This window comes from Rana temporaria, chromosome 3 (genome assembly GCF_905171775.1).
Source record: "Rana temporaria chromosome 3, aRanTem1.1, whole genome shotgun sequence".
NCBI lineage: Eukaryota > Metazoa > Chordata > Amphibia > Anura > Ranidae > Rana > Rana temporaria.
The window spans coordinates 415,901,817-415,929,282 of NC_053491.1; the positions used below are offsets into that span (position 1 = coordinate 415,901,817).

Genomic DNA, 27,466 nt, shown 5'->3' on the forward strand with positions numbered 1-27,466 from the left:
CTGCAGCACTGATCAGTGTATTCTGACAGCGGAAGAGTCCCCGCTGTCAAAATACAATAACAGAGCAGGGAGGATTCCTCCATCCACCTTGCTTGTGTGGATGAGGGGAATCCATGCAGTTTTTTTTTTTTATCAGCTTGCTGATTAAAACTGATTAATGTATGGTCAGCTTAATAGCAGTTATTATTAGTTGAAAACTGAGTGTTTCATGTCTCACCCAGTTTACTCCTGTAGACCACATATCACTGCACATTCCTTTAGTAAAAGCCAGTCCTACTACAGTTCCATCAAATTTAACATTCCTGAAAGAAACAGAAACACATAACTTACAACAGAAACCTAATTAGAAAGAACTGGACAAATAGATAAATAGGCAATAAAACACACTCTGTCATATCTCTAAAGAAATCAAAATAATACCCAGCAAAAGGTGAAGTAATATACTCACCTCTCTGACATTACCTCCCCTCTACTACAGGTAATGTTGGGTATCTGTGTCCCCTGCCATGGTTCCTTCCACTGACCCCACATACTCTATAAACATCCTCTACATTTGCAGTCAGCAGTGCCTCATCCTCTCGATGCACATTGGTGGCTATAGATATGTTCAGGCATAAGTTTACCTTATTAAGTTCATATAAAAACCAATTCGCCTTTTATGTACAGATACTGTAGCAGAGATCAACTACTAGACAACATTCCACTTTAAACAATGACAAGAGTGCATTGGAGGTTCTATGTGAAGATATCAAAGTAAAAAGTAAAGTGTGTACTGTCTTGGAGCCGGTTCACACTGCGGCGGCACAACTTTGGGGGCGACTCTGCAAGTCATCCTAAAGATGACTTCAGAGGCAATTAGCAAAATGAATTCTGTATAGAAGTCAATGCAAATCGCCCTAAGCCGCCCCCGATGTCGTACAAGAAGCTTTTTCTAAGTCGGAGCGACTTGCGTCGCTCCTATTAGAACGGTTCTATTGCATACAATGGGACGAGTCGCCCCAGTGTGAACCGGCTCTTAAATGGATTTTGCCTTGCCTAATCGAGGAATTCTAAAACAGAATAGTGCTCTTAGTTTAAATTGTTTAACTGTAGAGTACACAGAATTTGTGTTCCATTCCTGCAAAGTTATATTTGCTGCTTTCTAATCAAATCCATAGGGTATCCTGGATATATTTTATTTAGGTGGCTTTCAGTTAATGTTATATGATGTGCAAAGTTGTATCAAAGGGTGTAACTAAATTAGTTGTCCAATCAGCTCACCAATCAATAAATGCCAACAGGCAGGGTATGTTACAGGTATGTATGGTATATAAGCAGAATTGTTATAAAAACAATTATATTGGAAGCTCTTATGAGCAGGGCCCTATTAACCCTCTTGAATTGTATTGTATTGTAACTGTATTGTCTTCCTTTAAATTGTAAAGTGCTGCACAAACTGTTGGCGCTACATAAATTCTCTATAATAGCAATGATAATAATAGCCATTGATACATAACACCTGCCACTGCAGTACAATACAGTGAAAAACCATCAATAAATAAAAATTGTAGGCAAATGCAAAAAGTCAGGCTGTAGTAAACGAATGAGCACTTCATACTCCTTACATTTATGAATTTTTTAAGTAAAAAAAAAAATAATTACACATAAGGCTTACGTTAAAAATTGAGCATTATCATGGAGTTTCCTGGGCAACAGATTGTCTTTCCTCCAATTAGAGAATCTGTCTAGAGTATCACCTGTGGTTGTGACTACTTGAAATTGGTCGTTTGTCTTCCAGATTTCCATGCCAGTCAGTGCCACAAATACATTTAGAAGCTTGTACACCTGAAAATAATAATAAAAAAGATATGTATATAATAAATGTCTTCCATTGGTAGGCAGGGTATTTGACATTCAAAGATACTCAGCTTTCTTTAGCTCTAAAAATTCAATTGACTTTATATATAAGGGGGCATCAAAGCCACTGACCACCAAACTTAGAAGGAGCACTACACTGACTCACGGTCTTGTTTTTAAATGTTGCTTTAAGCAATTGACATACCTTGTGAAGCCAAGTCTGTGTGGACAGTATGGCAACTTGCTTACTTAAAAAGATCTGTGGACTAGCGGTGGCGCTGGAAGCAGAATTATTTGGATCACGCTTGATAACTCTGTGGTTTCTGTCTATGTCCCTCTGCTCCGGCCTGCTGTGTCCATCCCCTCCCTCTGCCTATTGCTGCTCCCCATTATCTTCAGGTGGCTCCCCCAGTAAGGCTCTGTTGGGCCTCCCTCCCCTTGCCTCATGGTGCTGCCCTGTGGTTGGCGGCTCTCCTCACCGCCTTTCTCTGCTGATTGTGCCAGGGACTGTGGAGCTTGGTGTGTCGGCGGTCTTCAGCTGGGGATCAGCCGGCTAGGATTGGCAGTTCTCGGGGGTATTCAGGAGAGCCTCGGGAGATGGTGGCAAGACTTGAAGTGTAACGCTCCCTCTGAAGTTCGGCGGTGTCGGGAATTGCGGCCATCAAAGCTTGTCAGAAAATTGGGAGATTGGGCTCGAAATATTGGTAACTGCTCCTGGTACATAAAGGGAAGGAAGGAGGAGGGAGAGGAGAGGAAAAAAGGAAAAGAAAGGAGAGAAACAAAGAACAGAGTATAAAAGTGGACATTTTAATTATAAAAAAGAAGAGGAGGAGAAGAAACAAAAGCAGAGGAAAAGAAAGTGGAAAGAAGGGGAGAAGAGAAGGAGGGAGAGCAATATCATTTTAGTTTGTTTTTTTCTCTGAAATATGATGAGAAGGAAAGAGGGACAGGGGGCATCTAATGGCACAGTTCCCACGCAAGATCCTAGTGGACTTTCTCAGCAAATACAAGGCTGTAAATCTGTAAAAGAGAAGGCTAAAGAAGCTGCATTTGCATTTACAACCAAAGATAGTGAAAATGAAGCCTCTCAGCATGTTACCAGTGAATTACTGGAAGGATCCTGAATGGATACAACTATTTTACATAAACATTCGGATCAAAGGATAGGTGATTTGAAAAAAAATAACAAGAGTACAGGGCAGCATACCCATAAACAGTTTAATGGCCTACATATATCAGCATCACCAATAACACCATTAGGGCCCACCTTATTATATGTGCTAAAAGCGGTGCAACAATGCCAAAATTCTCTATGCAATTTAACTGGCCAAGTGCAAGGACCTAAAGAGGAATTTATTTTTCTCAGTCAAGATGTACAGAAAATACGGGAACAAACGTCTGCTCTGGAAGGCCATGTTAAAGAGTTAGAGGATACTTCTCAATCATTGGATACAGATGTCAAAGAGGTAATGAAAAAATCTGATACCAACGCTCCTAAGTACATGGAAAACTACCTTTGATACAATAATATCAGGCTGGTGGGCCTCCCAGAGCATGCTGAATATACCAACCCTACAGAATTTGCGAAAACATGCGTCAGACTACTAGAGGAAATTCTGGAATCAAAGTTATGTTATTTCCTGATTGTTCCCCAGAGATACAAAAACAGAGCTCTAAATTTCAGGAGGTGAAAAAAAGACTGCAGATACTGCAACTGCTAAACTTAGAGTGATAGCAGATGAAGCTGTTTATTTTTTTTGATACGCCACATGCTGCCACTGAGTTGTTAGATAGGCATTACAATAAATAGAACGAGATCATAATGAAAAAAAGAGGGAGGGGGTAAGGTAAGAGGAAATAGAGAAAAATGTATAGAAAAAATAATAGAGGTGGTGGCTCTTTTTTTGTTTGTTTGTTTCTCTCTCTCTCCGCGCTCTCCTTCTTCCTCCATCTTAATTCTGCTTATTTATTTACTTAATTGGGAGTTAGTTTGTTTATTTATTTTTTTATAATATATTGAGATGGAGGAGAGAGTCCACTAGATTAAATAATGAACTTTTTTTTTTCTTTTTTTATAATTACCGAATGACATGGATATATTCATGCCCTATAGGCACATATTAACTTTTTGGAGAATCCCTCTAATTGACTCTCACTGTGTGTTTTATTGAGATTAGAACACAGACATTTTTTCGGAGTGGAGAGGGATTAGAACCCCTGTCAGGATAGTTAAACTTGGGGAATGGCGCGCACGTGCACGTGAGGACGCGCGCGCGTTCGTAGGTGGGGGGAGTGGACATCTATGGGATTGCTCGGCCGCTGGGAAGGACAGCGCTGGATGAATGCCTGAAGGGATGAGACGCCGGTGTTCACCCCAGCACGCCACACGCCGGGGACCGCTTCAAAGACAGCATTCCACCGCAGCGGAAGGAGTGAGAGCCTAAAGACACACGCTGTGTACCGCTGTGCTGCCACACGCTGCCACACCAGGGAGTCTTCAAAACAGCCGGTGAGGAGCAGGGTGGGACGGACGGCACGAGACAGGAGGCGGGACACGCTGCGGACGGACTGAGCTTGCTGGGCTCACATGGAGCAGCTCCAACCCCGGTAACACGGATGACACGCTCCATACAGAGGAAAGGAGAAGATGGAAGCACGGAGGTAAGGTAGGAGACATCTACAAGGGGAGAAGCAGGATCTGAAAAAGTATTGGCAAGTCTCTAAACCTGGTTAAACTTAATTTTACAAATGGTCATAATAGAAGGTAAATAACTGTGATCCGAATAAATGAAAACAAGTCTGTTGGTAAATTGCTCTGTAAAGCATTTGAGGAGGCGTATCTGAGAGAAGACCCGGATCTGGATCGCTTCCAGGGGGCAAGAAGGGGGTAAAGGTAACCCCATAGAACAAGGTATTTTAAGTACTAACTCTGCACCCCTGGAAAACCCAAAACAAAAACCTATGGGACTGGTAGGACATTGAACGCAATAATACGCAAATTGGTCCCCGAGCCCTATTGAAATCCTGAACTAAGTACCCAGAAAACAAATGCGATACACCTGAGATCAATAGGACATTCCATACATGGAAATATAAGAGTACAGCTAGACATATACATATATACAGAGGGAAAGGGGCTCACGGCTCTCTCCTGTTTTTTTTTTTTTTCTTTTTTTTTTGTCTTGTGACATTGCTGTTAATTGCTGTTAATTCCTTGGCTGGTTGTCCACCTGTCTACTATTCTCCCCCGCTCCCCTCAAGTGCTCTCTCCCTCCCACGACTACCTACCCGATCTCCACCCTGGTTCTTGGGGTCAACTCAATTGTGGAACTGGGGCAGGTGGAGTGAGAGAAGTGTAAGTGGGGGAGGGGTACCCCCAGCCTTAGAAAAGCATATAGGAACAGAACGGAGGCCCTCCGTCTTCCTCCCTCCTTATAAGATGAAATACGTGGACAAGGTTGTGGGGGAGGTGGTATTAGAGTTATCCCCGTAAGGGCGTTTAAAAATACAGGGGGTCAAACCAACTAAAAAAAAAAAAAAAAAAGGGAAGGGGAAGAAAAAGTAGAACAGAAATAGATAAGGGGAGAGGAAACAGGAGGTCAAGCTAGGGAAGAGAATCAGAAGAGGAGGACGAATAATGAACAGGATGGCGAGCAGATCCACAAAAGGGGGACCCCCGAAGACACCAAGTGATAAAGCAGCAACAAGTTCCATTAGATCGTTCATGATCAAAGAAGACAGCCCACGAACACAAGGAGCAACAAAGCAACAGCAGATAAATAAACATAAGGAAAAAAAAATAGAAAACAGGAAACCTCAGGGCAGAGACTCGAGAGAAATATCTATGGACTCAAGAGAAGGGGCTATAGAAAGCGACGCAGAAAATAGCAGGATGGATGAACAGCGGCCAGCTTTACAGATCCCATCGAGGGGAGAAATGGGAGAGATGTTGCTGAGACTAGAGAATGCGATCAAGGGGGAAATACAGACCCTATGGACGGATCTCGGATTTCTTCTCTCTAGAGTGGAGTCAGTGGAGGAGAAGATAGACAAGCAAGAATAAGAATCAAACATCTTAAAAGCGCAAATAGAGCAGATGCAATTACAACAGAGACAGATTATGTACAGACTGGAGGACCAGGAAAACAGAAACCGGAGACAGAATCTGAGAATAAGATCGCTACCAGAAGAGAAAGGGGAGGAACTTAAGATAATAATACAAGAAATATTTAACCCCCTATTGGAACGAACACCAGAAGAGCCAATCGGGATAGAAAGAGTGCACAGAGTAGGAAACCCTAAAAGAGCCGAGACAGAGCGCACTAGAGACATCATTGTAAGGTTCCAGTTATATGAAGATAAAGATAAAATCTGGAAGAAATTGAGGGGGGTATCCCCATTAGTGTATAAAGGAATGGAGCTCCAGATTTTCGCGGACCTTGCCCCTGATACACTGGCAAGGAGACGGCTCCTAAAACCACTTTTAAACCAGCTTGTAAGTCAGAGAATAAAGTACAACTGGGGGTTCCCAGCCTGTCTAATAGCAGCAAAGGATGGGAGGTCCGCAACTCTGAGATTTCCCGAAGACCTGAAAGATTTTTGCAATAAATTAGAAATTCAGACCCCTGACCTGCCTGGCTGGGTGTAGAGCTCGGATAGGGGCTGAAAAGGAAAGGGAAAGAACAGGGGGGAAAAAGGAAAAAGGAAGGGAAGGAGAAAAGAGAAAAAAGGGGAGAATGGTCCGTGCTCTTCCTAGAGGGTGAGAAAGACCTTTATCCCCAGACCCCACTGGGAGAAATCTGGACCAGGATATGTTAGCTGGTTCAGAGGTCATTTGGTGGCCAAAAGGGGGGGAGGGGGGAGTGGGAGGTGTGGGGGGGGGGGGGGGGGGGGGGGGGATGGGGGGGGGGTGGAGGGAGGGTTTGGAGGGGGGGTGTGGGGGCGTGGGAAGGAGAAGGAGGGGCCCTCACCAGATTGGCCAAAAGGAGAAAGTTTAGAGAGAACGAAAGGTCAGACACAGGGAGGAAGGTAAGGAAGAAAATTAAATGCCAGTAGTTAAATGCTTATCATATAACGTAAAAGGCCTTAATAGTCCGGTCAAGAGGCATAAAATATTAAAGGAACTGAAAAGATATAGAACAGACATAGCATTTCTACAAGAGACCCATCTTACAAGGGAATCCAATATTAGGTTATATTCCCAAGAGCATCCAATCTGGTACTATGGAGATACGATCTCTAAAAGAGCCAGAGGAGTGGCAATAGGGATAGCCAAGGGGACACGTTTTAAACTACTTGACAGATTGACGGACCCAGAAGGGAGGTTTCTTTTTTTTAAGGGGAAAATAGAAGAAATGGAATGTACCCTCGTGAACATATACGCCCCAAATGACCGCCCAACAAAATATATTGTAGAGATCTTGGGAAAGCTAAGTGATTTCAGGGCAGGAAAGGTCATCCTAGGAGGAGATTTAAATTTCTGTATGGACCCAAAAATGGACAAGACCTCACATATACAGGAAATCAGGAACACACAGATCAGGAAGATAAAAAATAGCCTACACAGAAGCCAACTGATCGATGTTTGGAGAATCTCAAATCCTGGACACAGAGACTATACTTTTTATTCACCGGTACATGGAGGTTACTCACGGATCGACTATTTTCTTGTAGACCACAGTATACTGGAGATGGTTGTCGAAACGAAAATTGAAGTAATCACAGTATCCGACCATGCTCCAATTAGTGTATCCCTGAGAATCGTGGGAAATCAGAGGCCGATCCAGATTTGGAGACTCAACGAGGGGTTATTGACGGAGGAAACTAGCTTAACAAGGGTAAAAAAAGACCTAGAAGAATACCTCAGGTTAAACGATACAGAGGGAATATCAACAGCAACACTGTGGGATGCCCACAAAGCAGTAATTAGAGGGACCCTTATATCAGAAGGAGCTAGGAAAAAAAAGAGAAAAACAGCAAAAGGGAAAAATTAATAAAGGAGATATACAAATTGGAACGAAAACATAAAACAGCGGAAACGAAACGAGAACTATACCATGACCTGGTGAACAAAAGAAATTAACTTAAAGAACTTATGGATCAGGAAACCAGAAGAGAGTTTAACATTATTGCTAAGGAAAGATATATGTGGGGAAATAAAACAAATAAACACCTTGCCAGGATGGTGCAGAAAATCGAAATCAAGGAACTACATTGAGAAGATCAAAAATGAGAAAGGAAAGGAGGTTCACACAACAAAAGAAATTTCAGAAACCTTCAGAACATACTATGAAAAACTGTATGCAGTAGAACAGGCGACCCGACCAGGGGAGGAAAAAAGAGACAAGACTTCAAAATTCCTAGAAGAAGTTGGACTGACAAGAATAAATCAAAACGACAGGATATTGATGGAACGGCCTATAACAGTCAAAGGAATACAAACAGCTTTGGCAGGCAGTGCTCCAGGTAAAAGCCCAGGGCCGGACGGCCTTACAGCCCTGTACTATAAAAAATTTAAGGAGATCCTTCTCCCAGTACTTTGCAGATACTTTAATGGTCTTGGAAAAGACTACAGTTTAAGCAGAGAAGCCTCGGGGGCAACTATCACAGTTATCCCCAAGGAAGGCAAAGATATAAAAAGCTGCTCAGGCTATAGACCTATATCTCTGCTAAACGCAGACATTAAATTGTTTTCAAAAGTACTGGCAGAAAGAGTCAAAACAGAGATGGGTAAACTGATACACCCAGATCAGACGGGGTTCATCAAAGGAAGAGAGGGAAGGGATAACGGTGTTAGAGCCTTGCTGATCCTCCAGAAAATGAGGGAGAATGGGTCCCCAGGTCTATTCCTGTCGATCGATGCTGAGAAGGCATTCGACAGGGTAGACTGAGGACTCATGACACAAACCTTGGAAAATATGGGTTTCGGTCAGAGGATGCTAGAATGGATCGGGGCCCTCTATAGGTCTCCAACGGCCAGGATAAAAATAAATGGTAGCCTATCTGAACCCTTTGTGATGAAGAACGGTACAAGGCAGGGGTGTCCCCTGTCCCCTCTCCTGTTTGTTTTGTCTCTCGAACCTCTACTGGCCAGGGTCCGCAAAGATCCAAACATCGAAGGAGTCAAAATCGAGAAAGAGGAACACAAGTTATCTGCATTTGCGGACGATGTCCTCTTCTACGTAGTGAACCCCATAACATCAATTCCCAAGCTGATGACTCTTTGTGAGCAATATGGGGAAATCTCAAACTTTAAATTAAATCTCTCTAAAACAGAAATCCTGAATGTAAACATCAATAGGATAGAAGAAAGACTATTAAGAACAGTGTTTCAATTCCCTTGGGTGAAGGAACTCAAATACTTAGGGATCCGTCTGGCAAATACAAATAAGAAAATCTACGAGATTAACTATTTACCTTTACTGGACGAAATAAAGGCTGAAATCAAAAGAGTAAAAAATCGACCAATCTCATGGATCGGGAGAATACATTTTTGTAAAATGGTCCTATTACCTAAAATGGTATACAAATTCCAAATGATCCCTATGGCCCTACCAAAGCCCATGCTCAATATGCTTACAAAATTGATTATGAACTACATTTGGAACCATAAGAAACACAGAATCTCCCTACAGACTCTAAAACAACCAAAAAATAAAGGTGGACTTGCTGTACCGGACATAAAAAATACTACGAAGCAGTTGTCATATCGCGAGTAGTGGAGTGGGCCAGGGTCAACAAAGAAAAAAGGTGGGTCAATCTGGAAAATGCACTATCCAAGGTGAGACTAGACACAATAATATGGAACCCCCCCCCAATTTAGAAAATTAAGCACGAAAATACATGGTATAACAAAAAACGCACTTAGAATCTGGGACACAGTAAACAAAAAAATGGAGAGGGAATTCAATTCACCCCTTATAGCACTGAAAAACAATACTTTGCACCAGGGAAAACACAAGTGGGAGGAAATTGGATAAAGAAAGAATCAGCACAATTAAGAGATATAATTAAAGATGGACACTTGGTAACATATTTGGAATTAACACAGGAAAAAAGTTTGATGGAAATCAATAAATGGAAATATCAACAACTTAGTCGGTTAGTCCAGAAATTACCAACCCCATTGAGATCAGGGGAACAGTTAACAGAGATGGAAAAATTATGTTCATCGGAAAGCGTCAAAGGTACCATATCAAAGGTATATAGGATGTTAATAGAGACCGACGAGAGGGAGATACCACCATTTATTGAAAAATGGGAGAGGGAACGTAAAACACAGCACGATGGATCCCAATTAAAGAAAATTTTGAAACTGATACACTCCTCAGCAGTAGATAGCCGAACGGCGGAAATAAATTACAAATGCATCGCTAGATGGTACATAACCCCGAACAAATTAAGCAAATTTAAAGAGGGTCAATCAGAAAATTGCTGGAGGGGATGCGAGACCCCAGGTACCATGGCCCACCTATGGTGGGAGTGTCCCAAAGTAAAGACATATTGGGAGAAGATTTTGGAGTTCGTAGAAGAGATTACAAAAAATAAAATAAAAAAAGACCCATGGACGGTGCTATTCCACGGAGGTGAAGTAGGGCTAAGAAAATATAAAGAATCAATGGTCCCACACCTATTGAACGCAGCTAAGAGGCTAATTCCCAGAAAATGGCAAGAGACAGAATGCCCTACGATTTGGGAGTGGATCGACGCCGTCGAAGAGACATACACGATGGAAGAACTAAGGGAAGGGCTAGAGGGGAATAGTATAAGTCAAAGTAAGAAATGGGAAGACTGGAGGGCTTTCAAGAGGTCATGGAGTTATGCTGAAAATCTGAGGGCTGACATAAGAGTTCCTGGAGGAACTTTATAAAGAGGCTATATCTGGTGAGGGGGGGGGGGGCAGGCTAGGGGAAATTAAACAGGACAGCACATTTTGTACGCTTTCATACATTTAAATTTGAAAAAAAAAAAAAAAAAAAAAACTCAAATAAAATAATGTAAGTGATAAACAAAAGAAAAAAAAAAAAAAGAAAGAAATGAGTATAATATAGTCAAAAGCACACCCTTACTAATGATGTAAAACCAAATAGAGACGCTATGTGGGCTGGCAAAAACAAAAGCTGAGCGCTCTAAGGAAACTCTACGAGGTGGAACCTGAAGTAAGGAGAAAAAAAAAAAAAGAACACAGACATTTTTTTATTTATTTTTTTGATTATCCATCAGCTATAAGAATTAGAGAAAAGGCACTGGGCCGGATTCAGATAGGAGATACGCCGTCGTATCTCCTGATATGCCGTCGTATCTCCAAGGCCGGCCGGTCGTATCTATCCAACTGATTCATAGAATCAGTTACGCATAGATATGCCTAAGATCCGACAGGTGTAAGTGACTTACACTGTCGGATCTTAGGCTGCAATTCCAGGCCGGCCGCTAGGTGGCGCTTCCGTGTCTTTTACGCGTCGAATATGCTAATGAGCATTTATGCCGATTCAGAAACGAACGCCCGCCCGCCGCTTTTTTTTTACGTTATTTGCGTTTGGCTTTTTCCGGCGGAAAGTTACCCCTGCTATAGCAGGGGTAAGCGCGGCGTATCCTATGTTAAGTATGGCCGTCGTTCCAAGTTTTGAATTTTTTACGTCGATTGCGTAAGTGGTTCGCGCATACGGCCTGACGTAATTTACGTTAAAGTCAAAACCAATGATGTTCTAGCGACGTCATTTGGAGCAATGCACGCTTGGAAATTTAGCCGGCGGCGCAATGCGCAGTTAAATCGGCGCGGGGACGCGCCTGATTTAAATAGTACACTCCCCCTAGCCGCGGAATTTAAATTCCGCCGGGGGATTTACGATACGCCGCCGCAAGTTATGAGGTAAGTGCTTTCTGAATTAAGCACTCGCCTCAAAAACTTTCGGCGGCGGATGGTAAATCAGGTTACGCGGATCTTTAGACCTATCTGAATCCGGCCCACTGTGTGGAAATTGTGAGGCTTTATATATATATATATATATATATATATATATATATATATATATATATATATATTGTGACAGGAAGTCAGGTAAATCTGTGGGTGTTGTCACAGACGGGAGATACATTTCTGCCTTGTTTAGACAATACACCAATTATTATTAGGCGTCGGCTGCAGAAGTAACCAGAAAAGGTTTAAGGGCGTTGGAAAACTTCAGCTGTTCAGAATGAGGCAATTAAGGCCTCTATAAGTAATCCAGAGGATTACCACTGATTGCTGCATCCTGAGGCTTTGTGAGTAAGGAGAGCAGTAGCTGAAAGTCTTCTGAAGAGGTGAGGTGGTGACTGATTTTTCTGTGTGATAAAAATCAAAATGAGACTATTGTTTTTCTGCTGTATGACCAGCAGTGTCTGCCCAGCACTAGGCTGTGCCAGACTCCCTAGATAGGTTCCTGTGTAGTGAAGGTAGACGCCCCAAGTGGCCAGGGTTTATTTTTTGTTTGATTTTGTTTATGCTGTTTGGATGCTTGCACTTGTTTCCAGCAAGATGGACGAATAAACCCAAATCTTTGTTTTTCAACCGTCTTCGACTGCCTTTCTGTATAAATTCAGTGTGTAGTGATCCCATCCAGGGGGTCACACACCCCGCTACCGAGCTAACCCCTTACAATATATATAGAAGACATTTTATGTATTAGCTACTGAGGGGAATTGTGAGTCTTTAGGAGTTTATGTGAGCTTTGCGCAAGGTTTTTACATTTTTTTTTGTTTTTCTTTTGTTGGATTTTTTTTCTTTTACAGATTTGCAAAATATGCACAACAGATAATTAAAATGAATATAGAAACCTTTTATTCACATAGAATTCTAAGGGACTTTTGCCTGACGATATTATTGAAGTGGGTACCACCTATGGGTGGGACCTTTTTTCAATATAATCTTTCCTAACAATAGGGGATATTTGATTCAATATAGGGTCAATGGGGATCAATTTTTTGTTATGAGAGATATGAGGATTTTTGCTTTAAACGTGAAACTGTTGCAACATGTCAGCTTTGATTAAAACTTTGGTAGCTTGGAAAATTAGGGGTTTTAGTGACCCAGTGAAGAGACAAGCAATGTTTACTACAATAAAACATTTCTCTCCGTCTATTATCTGCCTGCAGGAGACTCATTTAAATATATATAAATGAAAGTGTTCATACCATTCTACTTGTACTACATATTCTAGAGGCATATCTATATTGATAGCAAATGATGTTGATTTTTCCTGCAGGCAGTTACGAACGGACACTAGAGGTTGCAATATATTCCTATACTGCACAATGTACAGGAAATCTTATGTGTTAGCTTATATATATATATTTATATATATATATATATATATATATATATATATATATATATATATATACCACCCCCCATACTTAAATAATTTTTGAACTTTGCCTCTGATAAAGCTGACGTTCCATGGTTAATAGTAGGGAACTTAAATAATTGTTTTGACCCCCATTTCGATAAATATGGCATGGCTATGGGTCAAGCGACCTCTGCAAGTGCCTCCTTTGCTGGTTATGTTGGGGAGTTTGGCCTAATGGATGTATGGAGATTGTTACATACTCATGCCAGAGAGATTTCTTGTTTCTCTAGCACCCATATGGCCTCATCTAGAATTGACTTGGCATTAGTTACTTCTGTAATGTAAACTTTGATATCTGAAGTGAGTTACACAGCTAGGGGATTGTCTGATGATTCCCCATTTGTGCCTAAGTTGACCCTGTATTCTGTTCATGCTTGCACCTTATGGAAAGTTAACCCCTATTGGTTTGATCTCTTTCCTTCAAAGGAGAATATTCTGCTTGACATTTTGGCCTTCCTTAAAAGCCTATATAAGAGGCTTATTTATCTCTCAAATTTAAAAAATGCAAAAAAGATCTAGGGATTCGGAATGTTCTGCGGCTGGAGCTGTTTTTCAGGCCGAACTCCAATACATAGTTAAACCTAATATAGAAGCTCAACAGAAGTGGATACAAAAACAACAGGCATATGTCTATATCTCCTGTAAAAAAGCAGAGCAGAATTTTTTTTTCTTCAGCAGCCTTATTTTGAGGATGGGGAAAATATGGGCTATGTTTTAGCAGCAACTAAAAAAAACAGTGACACAAGTAGTAGAATTGCAAGTATTTCCAACTAAAGTTGCACGTACTGCCGTAGAGATATCATCAGTGTTTTTTTTTTTTTAATCTGTATAATAGCAAAGTATCTTATAAAGAGACTGAACTGCAATTTTTTGTCTGCAGCTAATAGAGAGATGCTGGATAAAACTCTGAATTTCAGACTGCTTCTGCTAGTATGCCTAACAATAAAACCCCCAGGTACAGATGGGTTACCAGGGAAGGTCTACAAAGTCTATGGAGTTAATTTGTTTCCTGAATTATTGGAGGTATTTAATGCAGCATTGGAATTGGAGTGTGGTCATCTTCCTCCATCCATGAATGAGGCTATTATTATAGTCCTATTAAAACCTGATAAGAATCCTAACAATCCAGAATCACACCGCCTAATATCATTACTTACATCAGATGTGAAGCTACTGACAAAAGTGCTAGCCACTAGATTAGCGAAAGTAATATCTAAGATATTGCACTTAGACCAATCTGGTTTTATCCAAAATAGATCTTTAGCAGTAATAAAAGGGCATTTTTTTCCTTAATCTGCAGGTTCCATCTGAAAATGTAGGTAATAGGGCTATTTTGTTGCTTGATGCGGCAAATGCTTTTGATAGAATAGAATGGGATTTTCTTTGGCATTGTTTAGAGAAGTTTGTATTTGGATCTCAGTTTTTAAGTTGGATACAACTCCTCTACGCTGCTCTGGTTGCACGGGTTCAGGTAAATGGACATGTATCGGCCCCCTTCTCACTACCGTCTCTACTCTTTGCCATGGCTCTCAAACCTTTGGCTGCTGCTTTCTGCCAATCACGGAATATTACTGGGTTTTGTAGACCTTTAGGAGAGGACAAGATTGCTCTATATGCTGATGACACGCTTCTATTTTTGGGAGATACTTCATCATCCTTAGTAGCAGTGATCTCCTTAATCAACACATATGGGGCCAGATCCACAGCCAGCACGCTTAACTTAAATGTTCCTATTTAAGTTACACCGCCACAAAATTTCTACCTAAGTGCCCGATCCACAAAGCACTTACCTAGAAATTTGCAGCGGTGTAACTTAAATCTGTCCGGCGCAAGGCGTGCCCAATCTAATGGGGCGAGTCCCATTTAAATTAGGCGCGCTCCCGCGCCGGACATGCTGCGCATGCTCCCGACGCTATTTTCCCGACGTGCTTTGCGCGGATTTACGTTGCGCCGAGTTTTGAGAATTGCGACGGGTGTAAAAGAAAAAAAAAGTTGCGGCTGGAAAAAAAAAATGTAAAAAAAAATGACAGCGACGCGGGATAGAAGGGTATACTTTTACATGGTGTACTAAGTTTACACTTTGTAAAAGCAACCCTAATTTTGCGACGGCAAACTAACACATATGGAAAAAAAAACGAAGGGAAAAAGCTTTGTGGATCTCCGTAAGTGCTAATTTGCATACCCGACGCGGAATTTCGACGAGAAATGCCCCCAGCGGCGGCCGCGGTACTGCATCCTAAGATCCGACAGTGTAAAACTATTACACCTGCCGGATCTTAGGAATATCTATGCGTAACTGATTCTATGAATCAGCCGCATAGATAGAAACAGGGATACGACGGCGTATCAGTAGATACGCCTGCGTATCCCTTTTGTGGATCTGGCCCATGGTTCTTTTTCAAGATTTACAATAAATTGGGATAAGTCAGTCATTTTACCTGTAGACCCCCTGGTGACTAACATCTGCATCCCAAATAGCTGTAGTCTCTACATTTAAATATCTAGGCATTCAAGTTACATCACAAGTGAATGCATACTGTATGTAGAGAGGAATTTAGAAAAACTACTTAAGCGCTTTAAATAAGTGGGGAAAATTTGGAGTAAAGTGCCTTTTAACAGTAGTTGCCAGAGCCAATCTGATAAAGATGGTTTGGATACTACAACCACTATATTTTTTACATAATTGCCAGATTTTTCAGATACCTTGTTTAGAGATCTTGTCTGGAGCTATAAACATCCCCAGATTAGACTGGGAACTTTGCAGTTGCCTACGGATGAAGGAGGTTTAGCTGTTCCCAAAGATTGTACAATCTGGCATCACAACTTCAGAAACTATATGGTTGGAATGTTATATAGGACCCCATATAGAAAATTATATTTTCCCAACTTCCGGTGGATTCACCAGTTCAGCTAATAGTAGTTTATCACTTTTATAGTAAACTTTGTTTTCCCACATTTCATTTAATACATAAAATTTGGACTACTGTCCAACGGGATACATTTTATGAGTAATATACCCTATACCCAATATGTGCCCATATGGAAAAACTTGCAACTACCTGAGGTAGCGAAACTTGAAAATTTAGATTTATGGAAAAGGGTTGGTATTATGTTACTTCATCAACTTTTAGATAATGAGGTTTTAAAACCATTTGACAAGTTGGCAGAGAAAGATTGTCTGTCTAATAAATTATTTTTTCAATATCTACAGTTATGGCATGCTTTGCAGACTCAGGCTACGACTTTTCAACCAAAATATTATTAATTTTAATTTTAACTATGGCAGTAACTATAAGACGCTTTAAGCAGGGACTTCTTGGGGATTTCTACTCTACCCTACAAAAGACAGTTAAAGGTAATTTGGATTTGGAGACTCTTAGTGACAAAGAGTGGGAGCAAGCTTTGAAGAACTTATTTAGAGTATCCTTATCTTCCTCACAGTGTCTGACTCAGTTATTCATTGATCGCAATATACTCCCTTAAAGTTACACTCTTGGGGTAAAAGAACTACACCAAATTTCCCAAGGTGTACTAACCATACAGAAATTATATAAATGGCAATCAGCGCACACACATAAAAACAATAAAATACTATGCAAGCTGAACACCGAAAGGTAAATCACAGGACCTCAAAAAATGTACATGAAAATATAAAAAGGTGCAAAGCAGTAATGAAACTAATAAAGTCTATATAATGAGTAATATCACAATGGTAGACACCCCGTGACAAAGATGTTCTTCAAACGGTGCTCTCAATATGACAGATCCTCCACCAGTAAAAGTGAACACTCTTACCGGATACAACGGACCATTAAATGAACAATAGTTCAAACTTGCTTGTTCCCACACTCTTGGGGGTAAGTGATGATGGTGCAATCCAACAGGGGGCAGTCAGGAATCCATCAATCAGAGATCCATGTAGTGGAAAAAATATATGAAGACACTCTGAGGCCCCATACACACGATAGAATTTATCCGCGAATACGGTTCAGCGGACCGTATCCGCGGATAAATCCTCTCTAAGATTTCAGAGGATTTCTATGCGATGGCGTGTACACACCATCGCATTGAAATCCGCGCTGAAATCCTCTGCCGATGACGTGTCGCGCCGTCGCCGCTATTATGACGCGGCGACGGGCGCGACGCTGTCATATAAGGAATTCCACGCATGCGTCTATTCATTACGGCGCGTGCGGGGAATCCCTTTGGACGGATGGATCCGGTAAGTCTGTACAGACGAGCGGATCCATCCGTTGGAATGGATTCCAGCAGATAGATATTCTGTGCATGTCGACAAATATTTATCTGCTGGAAATCCATTCCAGGGGAGATTTATCTGCGGATAAATATCCGTTGGCGTGTACACACCATAGGATCTATCCGCAGAAACCCATTTGATGGGATTTATCTGCGGATAGATTCTATGGTGTGTATGGGGCCTAAGTGTAGACTGATTTTTATTCCAGGACAGGATACAAAACGTATAAAACAAAAAATGAAAAGAGCATGCAAGCTCATAAGCGAAATGAGAGCTGTATATGACAGCACAATAAACGCGCAAGTGGAGACAGAAGGGCGCGGGTGAGGTCACGAACATTAACTCCTCCCTGGTATGCAAGTTACGTGCAAAAACAGACTTCGCTGACGGATTTCATCACTTCATCACTTACCCCCCAGAGCATGGGAACAAGCGAGTTTGACCTATTGTTCATTCAATGGTCCATTGTATCCGGTAAGAGTGTTCACTTTTTCTGGTGGAGGATCGGTCATATTGAGAGCACCATTTGAAGAACATCTTTGTCACGGGGTGTCTACCATTGTGATATTACTCATCATATGGACTTTATTAGTTTCATTACTGCACTCGCCCCCTCCCTTGGGACTACATCCCTGCGGGCAGACGCTGTGTCATCTCCCCGCAGTGATGTAGTCCCAAGGGAGGGGGCTTGATAGAACCCCCAGACAGAACGGCTCGGATGATGGGGGCAAGCTTACGGAGGAGGAACAGGAAGTGAGAAATTCAGACAAAGAAAAAAAACATTTAGAAGGGAAATTGAAGGAAAAGGTAAGTAAACCAACAATGCACTAGCTTTAAGGGGTTGTAAAGGATTTTTTCCCCCCTAAATAGCTTCCTTTACCTTAGTGCAGTCCTCCTTCACTTACCTCATCCTTCAATTTTTCTTTTAAATGTCCTTATTTCTTCTGAGAAATGCTCACTTTCTGTTCTTCTGTCTGTAACTCACTACCGTAATGCGAGGCTTTCATCCTGGTGTGGAAAAAGCCTCTTAAGGGGGAGGGGGCGAGCAGGCAAGTCAGGACATTCTCTACTTTGCAGATAGAGAAAGGAGCTGTGTGTTAGTGGGCGTCCTGACACTCCTGCTCGCCCCCTCAAGAGGCTTTCACCACACCAGGAAGAAAGCCTCACATTACGGTAGGGCTGCGCATCTTCACCAGTCTCACGTTTCGATGCGATTACGATTATCAAGTCCACGATTCGGTTTGATTCGATTCCGCGATGCATCACGATTGCAGCACAAGTGCGCATGCCCCCCCCCAAAAAATACTAAAGGAGATGATCAGAGACTGCAGATGTGGTATAGGAGATGATCAGAGACTGCGGGCATAGTACAGGAGATGATCAGAGACTGCGGACATAGTACAGGAGATGATCAGAGACTGCAGACATGCTACAGGAGATGATCAGAGACTGCAGACATGCTACAGGAGATGATCAGAGACTGCACTGCAGACATGCTACAGGAGATGATCAGCGACTGTGGGCATAGTACAGGAGATGATCAGAGACTGCAGACATGCTACAGGAGATGATCAGAGACTGCGGGCATAGTACAGGAGACGGTCAGAGAATGCAGACATGATGCGCCAAGTAGCCAGCATTGGGTTCTAATGCGCTGCTGCTGCCATGGAGACAGAGACCAGCGCTGTCAATAGCAACCATGGTTGTTTGCCCAATGGTCCACTGTCGGAGGATTCCCCCATTCACCTGGAATGTGTAGATGGGGGAATTGGATCATATTTTAGTGTAAAACTAACAAAAAAAAAGCGATCAATATGAGTGCTAACTGGATCTTGGAAGAGATAGCAGGAGAGGGAGACAGATAGGGGAGAGAAAGGGACAGTTCAGTTATGAATGTGCAATGAAAAATGCAGTGCTCACTCATTCAGGGACGAGGCTGGAAGTTCACAGCTTGGAATGTGTAGCTGCTGACTGTGTTGTTCTTCATATCTCCCGCGCACCCCCTCCCTCTCTCTCCTTCACAGCGGTACGTCGGGATAGGAGAGTGGGCGGGCCGGGCAGACACAGAGGGGGAGAGGAGGAAGGGTAGCTTTATGCAATGTCTCATTTTGTTGCTGGGAGGGGGAGTGAACTTTGCTGGGCTGTGTATGAGACGAGTGTCAGACACTCCACTCGGCTGCAGCCACCGGCCCCTAAATGTACAGACTGATTCTCCTGTCCTACGGACGGGATAAATCAGTCTGTTTTCTCACACTGTCACAGGGATAATGCGAGTCTGGAAACACTGCATGATCTCCAGGGACTTCGGAAACCCTGATTGTTCTGCCACTCCCACGGATGTGATGACAGCCAGTGATCTGTCTCACAGCTCCATGCGGCTCTGCACCGCACATCAGGCAGATGAGAGGGGTCACTGTCCAGTGTCTCAAGGTACAAATTCTGAGGAGGGGGGAGAGCCTGGGTGGGGGCAGCATTCTGAGGCAGAGGCTACATCACCCATTGACGAGGAACGGCGCTAGGCTCAGCCAGCCGATCGATGGCTTAAGACACTGCTGTGGGGGGGAGGAGCCACAATGACGTCATGCATAATCGATTAACACTGGCTACCGCATCGATGCCGAATCGGGCAGGGCATAATCGTGATGCATCGATGCAGCGATCATTTTCAACACCCCTACATTACGGTGGTGAGTTCCAGACAGAAGAACAAGAAGTGAGCATTTCTCAGAAGAAATAAGGACATTTAAAAGAAAAATTGAAGGATGAGGTAAGTGAAGGAGGACTGCACTAAGGTAAAGGAAGCTATTTAGGGGACAAAAATGTTCCTTTACAACCCCTTTAAAGGAACCTATTTAGAAAATAAAAAACAAACCTTTTCAACCCCTTTAATCTTAATCTAAAATGGGAGGAATTGACATATAAACACAGGAAAAGCCCTAGAAAAATAAAATATTAGGTCTTGGTGGTTAGTCTCCAACTTATTTGTTTGAAGGGGGATAACTGTATAAGTATATATATATATATATATATATATATATATATATATATATATATATATATATATATATATGTCGATAAGGTGTAGTACGGTAATTAAATTGAATACAATGGTTGCTTTTATATTGTTTTTAGCTTCATGTAGGAAGAATGTAATTATTAAATCTGTTGTGATAAAGGGTTTTAAGCAGAAATCAAAGTATAATCTGGAAGAGGCAAAAATTGCTTTTTGCCCCCTTTTTTTTGTTTAGTGGGAGTGTTTTCTGTGTTTTGAGTTTTGTTGTAAAATGGAAAATTAAATAAAAAAAAAAAAAAAAGAACTTCAGTCAGTGCCATTTCATTAAAAAGACTCAAAGTGAAATCCAAAGTGGTTTATTGTAGACTTGGTGCATCACAGAGGTGTTTATGGGCAATTCTTAAAGGGGAGTTCCACCCACAATTTCACTTTTTAAATATAAATACCCCTGTAATACACAAGCTTAATGTATTCTAGTAAAGTTAGTCTGTAAACTAAGGTCCGTTTTGTTAGGTTGTTACAGCATTTAAATAGTTTATAATCTAGAAATAGACCGTGGCCATCTTAAGTGTGGGCATCATGAAGCCAGACTGTATGACTTCCTGGATTTCAGCTTTGCATATCTCGCACATGCTCAGTGCACAAGCAATGTAATAGGTTTCAGTCAGGTTTGCAAGGACTACTGGGAAACATGATGCCTATCCCAGAAACCCTTGCAAATAGCCTAGGCAAATAAGGAGGAGGAAGTAATGAAGGACTACAAAATAAAGGTATTTACAAGCAACAAATTAAATAAAAATTGTCCATTCTGAACACTATGAGATTAGAGCATGCAGCACAGACAAACATAAAAAAATGGGTGGAACTCCACTTTAAAGGTTAAAAAGCATTTTGGAACAATATACCTTCCAATGCTGTGAACAAAAGGAATTAGCTTGCTAATATGAATGTGGTCCAGATAAATTATGGGCATATTTTTTTGGGTGGAAGGCCTTTGATAGCAGATATGAATACAGAGGCTTATATAATCTGAATCACACCACATAACCATCAAAGTTCAGTAAACTAGATGTCACGGAGGTATATTTACTTACTGTGTTAATGTAATTTAGCATTTTAAATATCCTTGTCCGGATTTCTTCTTCATTGCCCTTATATTTAATAAACTAAAAAAAACAAACAAAAAAAAAACGGGTATGTAATTATTGTGTTAATATTATGGGTCATAGTCCTTAAATATTGCTCTATATTTGCAGTTTGTTCTATACAGGAGAGTTTATTGCCAAAAAATTCAAGACTGATGAACCGGTGAAGCCTAAAAACCTACCTCTCTATATAGGGAAAAGTTTTGGCAGACTGTACTTAATACATGATAAAATGCAACATGTTACTGGTCGCTGCATCTCAGTAAGTAACTAATTCAGATTTTTGTGTGCAAATTTGATGCATCAATGTTAGGTGTGCACCTGCAGAATGTTCGCCCAGACAAATGGTTGATATACTGTACATTGGTAGCGTAGTCAACCACCTGGAGTGTAGCTTGAAACTAGTCTTGCTCAATGTTTATCCTCCCCTTTGATTCTTTCTAGGGTCTTTCTGCTGATTCCTCTAATGCCACTTCTGTGGTCTCCATTGGGACCTCCTCACTCACACTCTAATGTTCTGGTGCATTACATTAATGCACAAGCAATGACATGTATTTTGTTAAGCCAGCCCATTCAAATTAATGGACTACCAATGCACCAGAATGTTCAAAAAACAAAACAAAACCAGAGATGCTGCACTGTCGCAGTGTACCACAATGCATTGTGCATTGTGGTGTGCTGCAATGCCTATGTCTCAAAGGTCCTTTGGGTTAGTGCATTGAGGGACCATTGAAAATTAATGACACAGAATAGTGCTAATGTACATAGCATTGGTTTAAACCGTTTCCTGCCCATGTCAAGAAGATATACTGCGGCACAATGGCTCTCCTGAGTGAAATTCCGTACGAGTACGTCCTACCCATTTTCGGCCACCAGAGGGCATGTGCGCCCACTGCATGCCGGGGAACCGCCGGCCAAGCGCGATCGCTTGCACGAGCGCCAGCACAAGGATTTGTGTGTGTAAACATTAAAAATGAATGACACAGAATAGTGCTAATGTACATAATGTGTGTTTTAACCAGTTCCCAGCCATGTCACGCAGATATACTGTGGCACAATGGCTCTCTTGTGCGAAATCCTGTAATTTTGGCCACCAAGGGCGCACATGCCCGCTGCACGCTGCTTGAGGCGCTCACTCGTGGAACCCGATGCGCATGGCCGGTGGGCACGATCGCTGCCAGCCACGTGCGATCGCATGCACGAGTGCCAGCACGGGGATTTATGTGTGCAAACACACAAATCCCTGTGCTGTCAGAGGAGAGTAGCCATATCATTTGTTCCTACTAAGTAGAAAAAATTATATGTCGTCTCTCTAGTCACTCCTATCACCACACAGTTACAACACACTGAGGGAACACACAGTTAACCCCTTGATCACCCCTACTGTTAACCCCTTCCCTGTCAGTGACATGTACACAGTAATCAGTGCATTTTTTTGTTTACAAAGTTTTTATTGGAAGATTCATTAACATACATAGAATGGTACACATATAAAAAGAAATGTTTATGAATGTTACATGTAAACACAATTGTAGTTTTAATATAGAAATATTAACCACAACTCCAAACTCTGAGTGTATGGCGTACAGTGCAGTAGACAAAACATATGAGATCAGAAAGGGACATCCCAACGCTCCCACTTCCTGTCAAAGAGGTGAATAGTGTCATACAGGGTATGGTGGATGCATTCAGAGAGCTTGATTGACTCCATTCTGGCCTGAACTTGAGGCCAGGATACCATGGTGGAACGCCAGTTTTGGGCCGTCATCCAGTGGATGGCTACAAACATTGTGTGTATTAGTCTTTGACAAGGAACTGGAACACCTGGGATTGTAGTAAAGAAAATGCACATCTGTACTGTCAATGTGAACATCTATCTTGGAGGCTTTTGTGGCCGCTTGTTGCCAAAGTGGCTTGAGGGGTTTGCAACTCCAAAAGATATGGAGGAAAGCACAGGGGAGATACACGCGGGTAGATAGTGAGAAGCTTAGTGGGCGTCATGTACCATCTGGTATGCAATTTAATGGCAGTTTCGTGGGTAGACATAGATCTTGAGTTCTTAGGCATGTTTTCCAACATCTCCTCCCACTCATGGGGGGAGAACGTGAAATTAGTTTCTAATTCCCATCTAGCCATTGGTTTAGTCTTATGTACTAAGAATGCTTCATTCAGATACCTGTATATGCGTGAGATGACACCTTTCTCCCTAGATGTGTGTTCACAGATATGTTCAAATTGTGTATGCTGAGCATGGATAATAACGGACCTCTACTAAGGTAGAAGTGTCATATTTGGAGATAACGGTAATGCTCAGATGGCGCTACATCATATTCAGCGTGGAGTTGGGCAAATGATTTAAAGTGTGTGCCATCTTTGAAGGCTGCAAAAAAAGGTTCGGCCTTTGGAACTCCATGCGGCCACCCTGTTCCTATGTCGGAAGGCTGGGGGAAATCAGGGTCTCCTATGAAGAAGTAAAGGGGTGCCAGAGGGGAGGCTAGTTTGAATTTAGCACAGTATAGGGACCACAGATACAGGGATTGACCAGTAATCAGTGCATTTTTGTATAAATGCCAATGGTCCCAAAAAGGTGTCAAAAGTCTCTGATCTGTCAGTCGCAATGTCGCAGTACCACTAAAAATCACAGATCACTACCCTTACTAAAAAAAATACCACCAAAAAAAAGCTCTATTTGTGACACTCTTTTTAAACACAGCTCTGAGGCCCCGTACACACGACAGAGGAACTCGACGTGCTTGGCACGTCGAGTTCCTCGTCTCGTTTTGGGATGAAGCCGCCGAGGAGCTCGGCGGGCCGCCTTCTCCTATAGAACAACGCGGCCAACGAGAAAATAGAGAACATGTTCTCTATTTTCTCGTCGAGCTCCTCGGCGGCTCCATCGAGCCAAAACTGTACAGACGACAGAGATTCTCGGCAGAATCCGGGTTTTGACCGAGTTTCTCGGCGAATTCTGCCGAGAATCTCTGTCGTGTGTACGAGGCCTAATGGATTTTCTTAGTTATCAGAGGCAAAAAAGCAGATACCAATAAATGTATTTCATGTTATTTCTATTGCCATGCCATGCATATAACACATAATATATATATCATATATACAGCTTTATTTGTAAGGTCTTACCATAGAGTGATCCGCCACAATGTACAGCTCAATGTATTTTCTAGCTTTCATGAATTCTTGCACCTACGAGAATCGATACAAAATAGGTACAAGCACATACATAATTGTTAACTTTTTTTTTTTTTTTTATAATTTCTTTAAAAATGGGAGACATTTCATAACTAAACTGGTTTAAAAAAAACACTCCTATCAATTAATTTCTAGTAATTTTTGTAGTGCAATTAGGTCACCTATGTGCAGAGCACCATAGAGCAGTGTGAACCAGAATCCCTGTTTAGAGTGGTCCCATAAGTGGTGCATGTGATGAGGCTGCTGAAGAGCTTTCCCGGCCTCTTAGGCCTCGTACACACGACAGAGAAACTCGACGTGCTTGGCACGTCGAGTTCCTCGTCTCGTTTTGGGATGAAGCCGCCGAAGAGCTCGGCGGGCCGCCTTCTCCTATAGAACAACGCGGCCAACGAGAAAATAGAGAACATGTTCTCTATTTTCTCGTCGAGCTCCTCGGCGGCTCCATCGAGCCAAAACTGTACAGACGACAGAGATTCTCGGCAGAATCCGGGTTTTGACCGAGTTTCTCGGCGAATTCTGCCGAGAATCTCTGTCGTGTGTACGAGGCCTCAGGAAGAGCAAGAGCTCCAACAGCACTGAATTTTACTAGTTTGGGAATGATCAGTTGACATTGGCAGGGTAAGCTTGCACACGGTACAAAATATGTTTTTACAGAGAGAGAGAAAGGTGGCCATAATGGTGACTGTTCCTCCCCCATAGCAATGGTCACAATTTGGGCTTCAATGTGGGGTGGAGCTACAGAAAGCACTGATAGTAAGAAAAAATTGTCTTTCAATGGACAAAAGGCCCATGAATCAAAATGGAACCAAGTGCTGTATGTACTTGGTCTCCTATGGGATTGAACTAAGGTTTTATGAACTAGTGATTATCATTTTTGCTAAAACTGCTTAATGGCCCATCGTAACAAAACTTTCATGGGTTGTCTGCTCTGTGAGGCTGGAAAAATTACATGCATTTGTAATTGTGTTTAATACTGTTTATCCAATAAAAATGTATTGAAACAGAACTAGGGTTTTTAATGCTGTGGTGATAGTTATTTTTTACGGAAAAAAAGGGTGCAGTAAAACTAAGAGATTCCAATTTGTTCCTATTGTAAAAGAGATACCGATCTTAACCCCTGCTCAACTCATGCCAACAATGCATGCCAAATTGGAGCCTATTGCTGACAACGGCACTGTCCGAATTGGTGTGACACTGACTTTGCGACGCTGCACGATTCCCAAAAGTAGTTCCTGCACTAATTTTGGCGACTTTGGTGGGTGATTTCAATAGAAATCTGTGCATGAACCTGCACAGATGTCTTTCAAATTGTCCCCGAACTCACAACAAAATGCGGGTTTGAATTTGTGCGAGTTCAGCTGAACTTGTACAATTTCAAACCTGCCTCTAATGTGAACGAGGGCTTAAAGGAGTTCTCTGACCTAAAACTTTTAACCCCCGCTGTGCCCGGGCTGTAAAACTATACAAAATAAACTTTCACTTACCTGCCTACGATCCCCCGTTGTTCCGAAATCGCCGTCCCGTTCTCCGGTCCCGGTCTCTTCCGCTTCCTGCGTGTCGGTGACTCATAGTGCGCTCAGCCTATCAGCGGCCGCGACGGGACATTGCTGCGGCCGCTGATAGGCTGAGCGCACTATGAGTCACCGACACGCAGGAAGCGGAAGAGACCGGGACCGGAGAACGGGACGGCGATATCGGAACAACGGGGGATCGTAGGCAGGTAAGTGAAAGTTTATTTTGTATAGTTTTACAGCCCGGGCACAGCGGGGGTTAAAAGTTTTAGGTCAGAGAACTCCTTTAAGGCCCGTACACACGATACGAAAATCGGATATAAAATTTGTACGACGAGCTGTCTGCCGATTGTCGGATCATTAGTACGGTGCTTTCGTGAGCCGATTTTGCTCTATTTTGTCAGACAAAAGCTGAATGTGCAGACTATAAAATTTTCATTGGATGTGAACTCTTTTCGTTTCTTTAGTACGGTTTTCGTACTAAAGAGCAACATAAGAAAAACAAAATAATAGATACAAAACTATTCAACACATTACATCAATTCTGACATTGTATTCTGGCATACGAAAATTTTCGTATTGTGATAAGTAACCTCTTCACTATCGACATGAGACTAGCATTCCACAAAAAACGGATGTTCGGTTTTTCGAAAATTAAACATGTGTACGAGGCTTTAGAGTCATACATAGTTAGTGCTATCAAATAGTCTGGTCATTGAGAAGTTGATTGCATGGAAGTCTGAGAAGATGATTGCATTGAACAGACACAAGCTGGTGCAAATTTTGTGTGGAACAGAAGCCCAGAGCCTGTAAATGTGTAATCAAGGGTTGATTTACTAAAACTCTAAAGTGCAAAATCTAGTGCAGTAATGCATGGTAGCTAATCAGCGTCTAACTTCCTCTTGTTTAATTAAAGTGATAATAAATGTATTTTTTTTTTATTAAAAAAAAAAACATATTGGGCCAGATCCACAAAAACCTGACGTAACTTAAAAAATCCAATTTAAGTTACACTGCCTTAAAGTTTCTACCTAAGTGCCTGATCCACAAAGCACTTATCTAGAAATTTCAGGCTGTGTAACTAAAATTCCGCCGGCGCAAGGCGTTCCTATTCA

At 41.9% G+C, this 27,466-nt stretch overlaps 1 protein-coding gene across 4 annotated transcripts in view; it reads right to left on the bottom strand.

Annotated features, from left to right (window-relative positions):
• Nucleotides 1-27,466, bottom strand: part of LOC120933098 (zinc metalloproteinase-disintegrin-like batroxstatin-2) — a 130,496-nt gene that overhangs the window by 81,142 nt on the left and 21,888 nt on the right. For all 4 annotated transcript variants that reach the window (XM_040346095.1, XM_040346096.1, XM_040346094.1 and 1 more), the window contains 4 exons: nt 24,772-24,834; nt 21,586-21,657; nt 1,655-1,824; nt 218-302 (listed from right to left, as the gene is read on the bottom strand). In XM_040346095.1, coding sequence (XP_040202029.1) covers nt 218-302; nt 1,655-1,824; nt 21,586-21,657; nt 24,772-24,834 — 390 coding nt within the window. The remainder of the gene's footprint in view (nt 1-217; nt 303-1,654; nt 1,825-21,585; nt 21,658-24,771; nt 24,835-27,466) is intronic.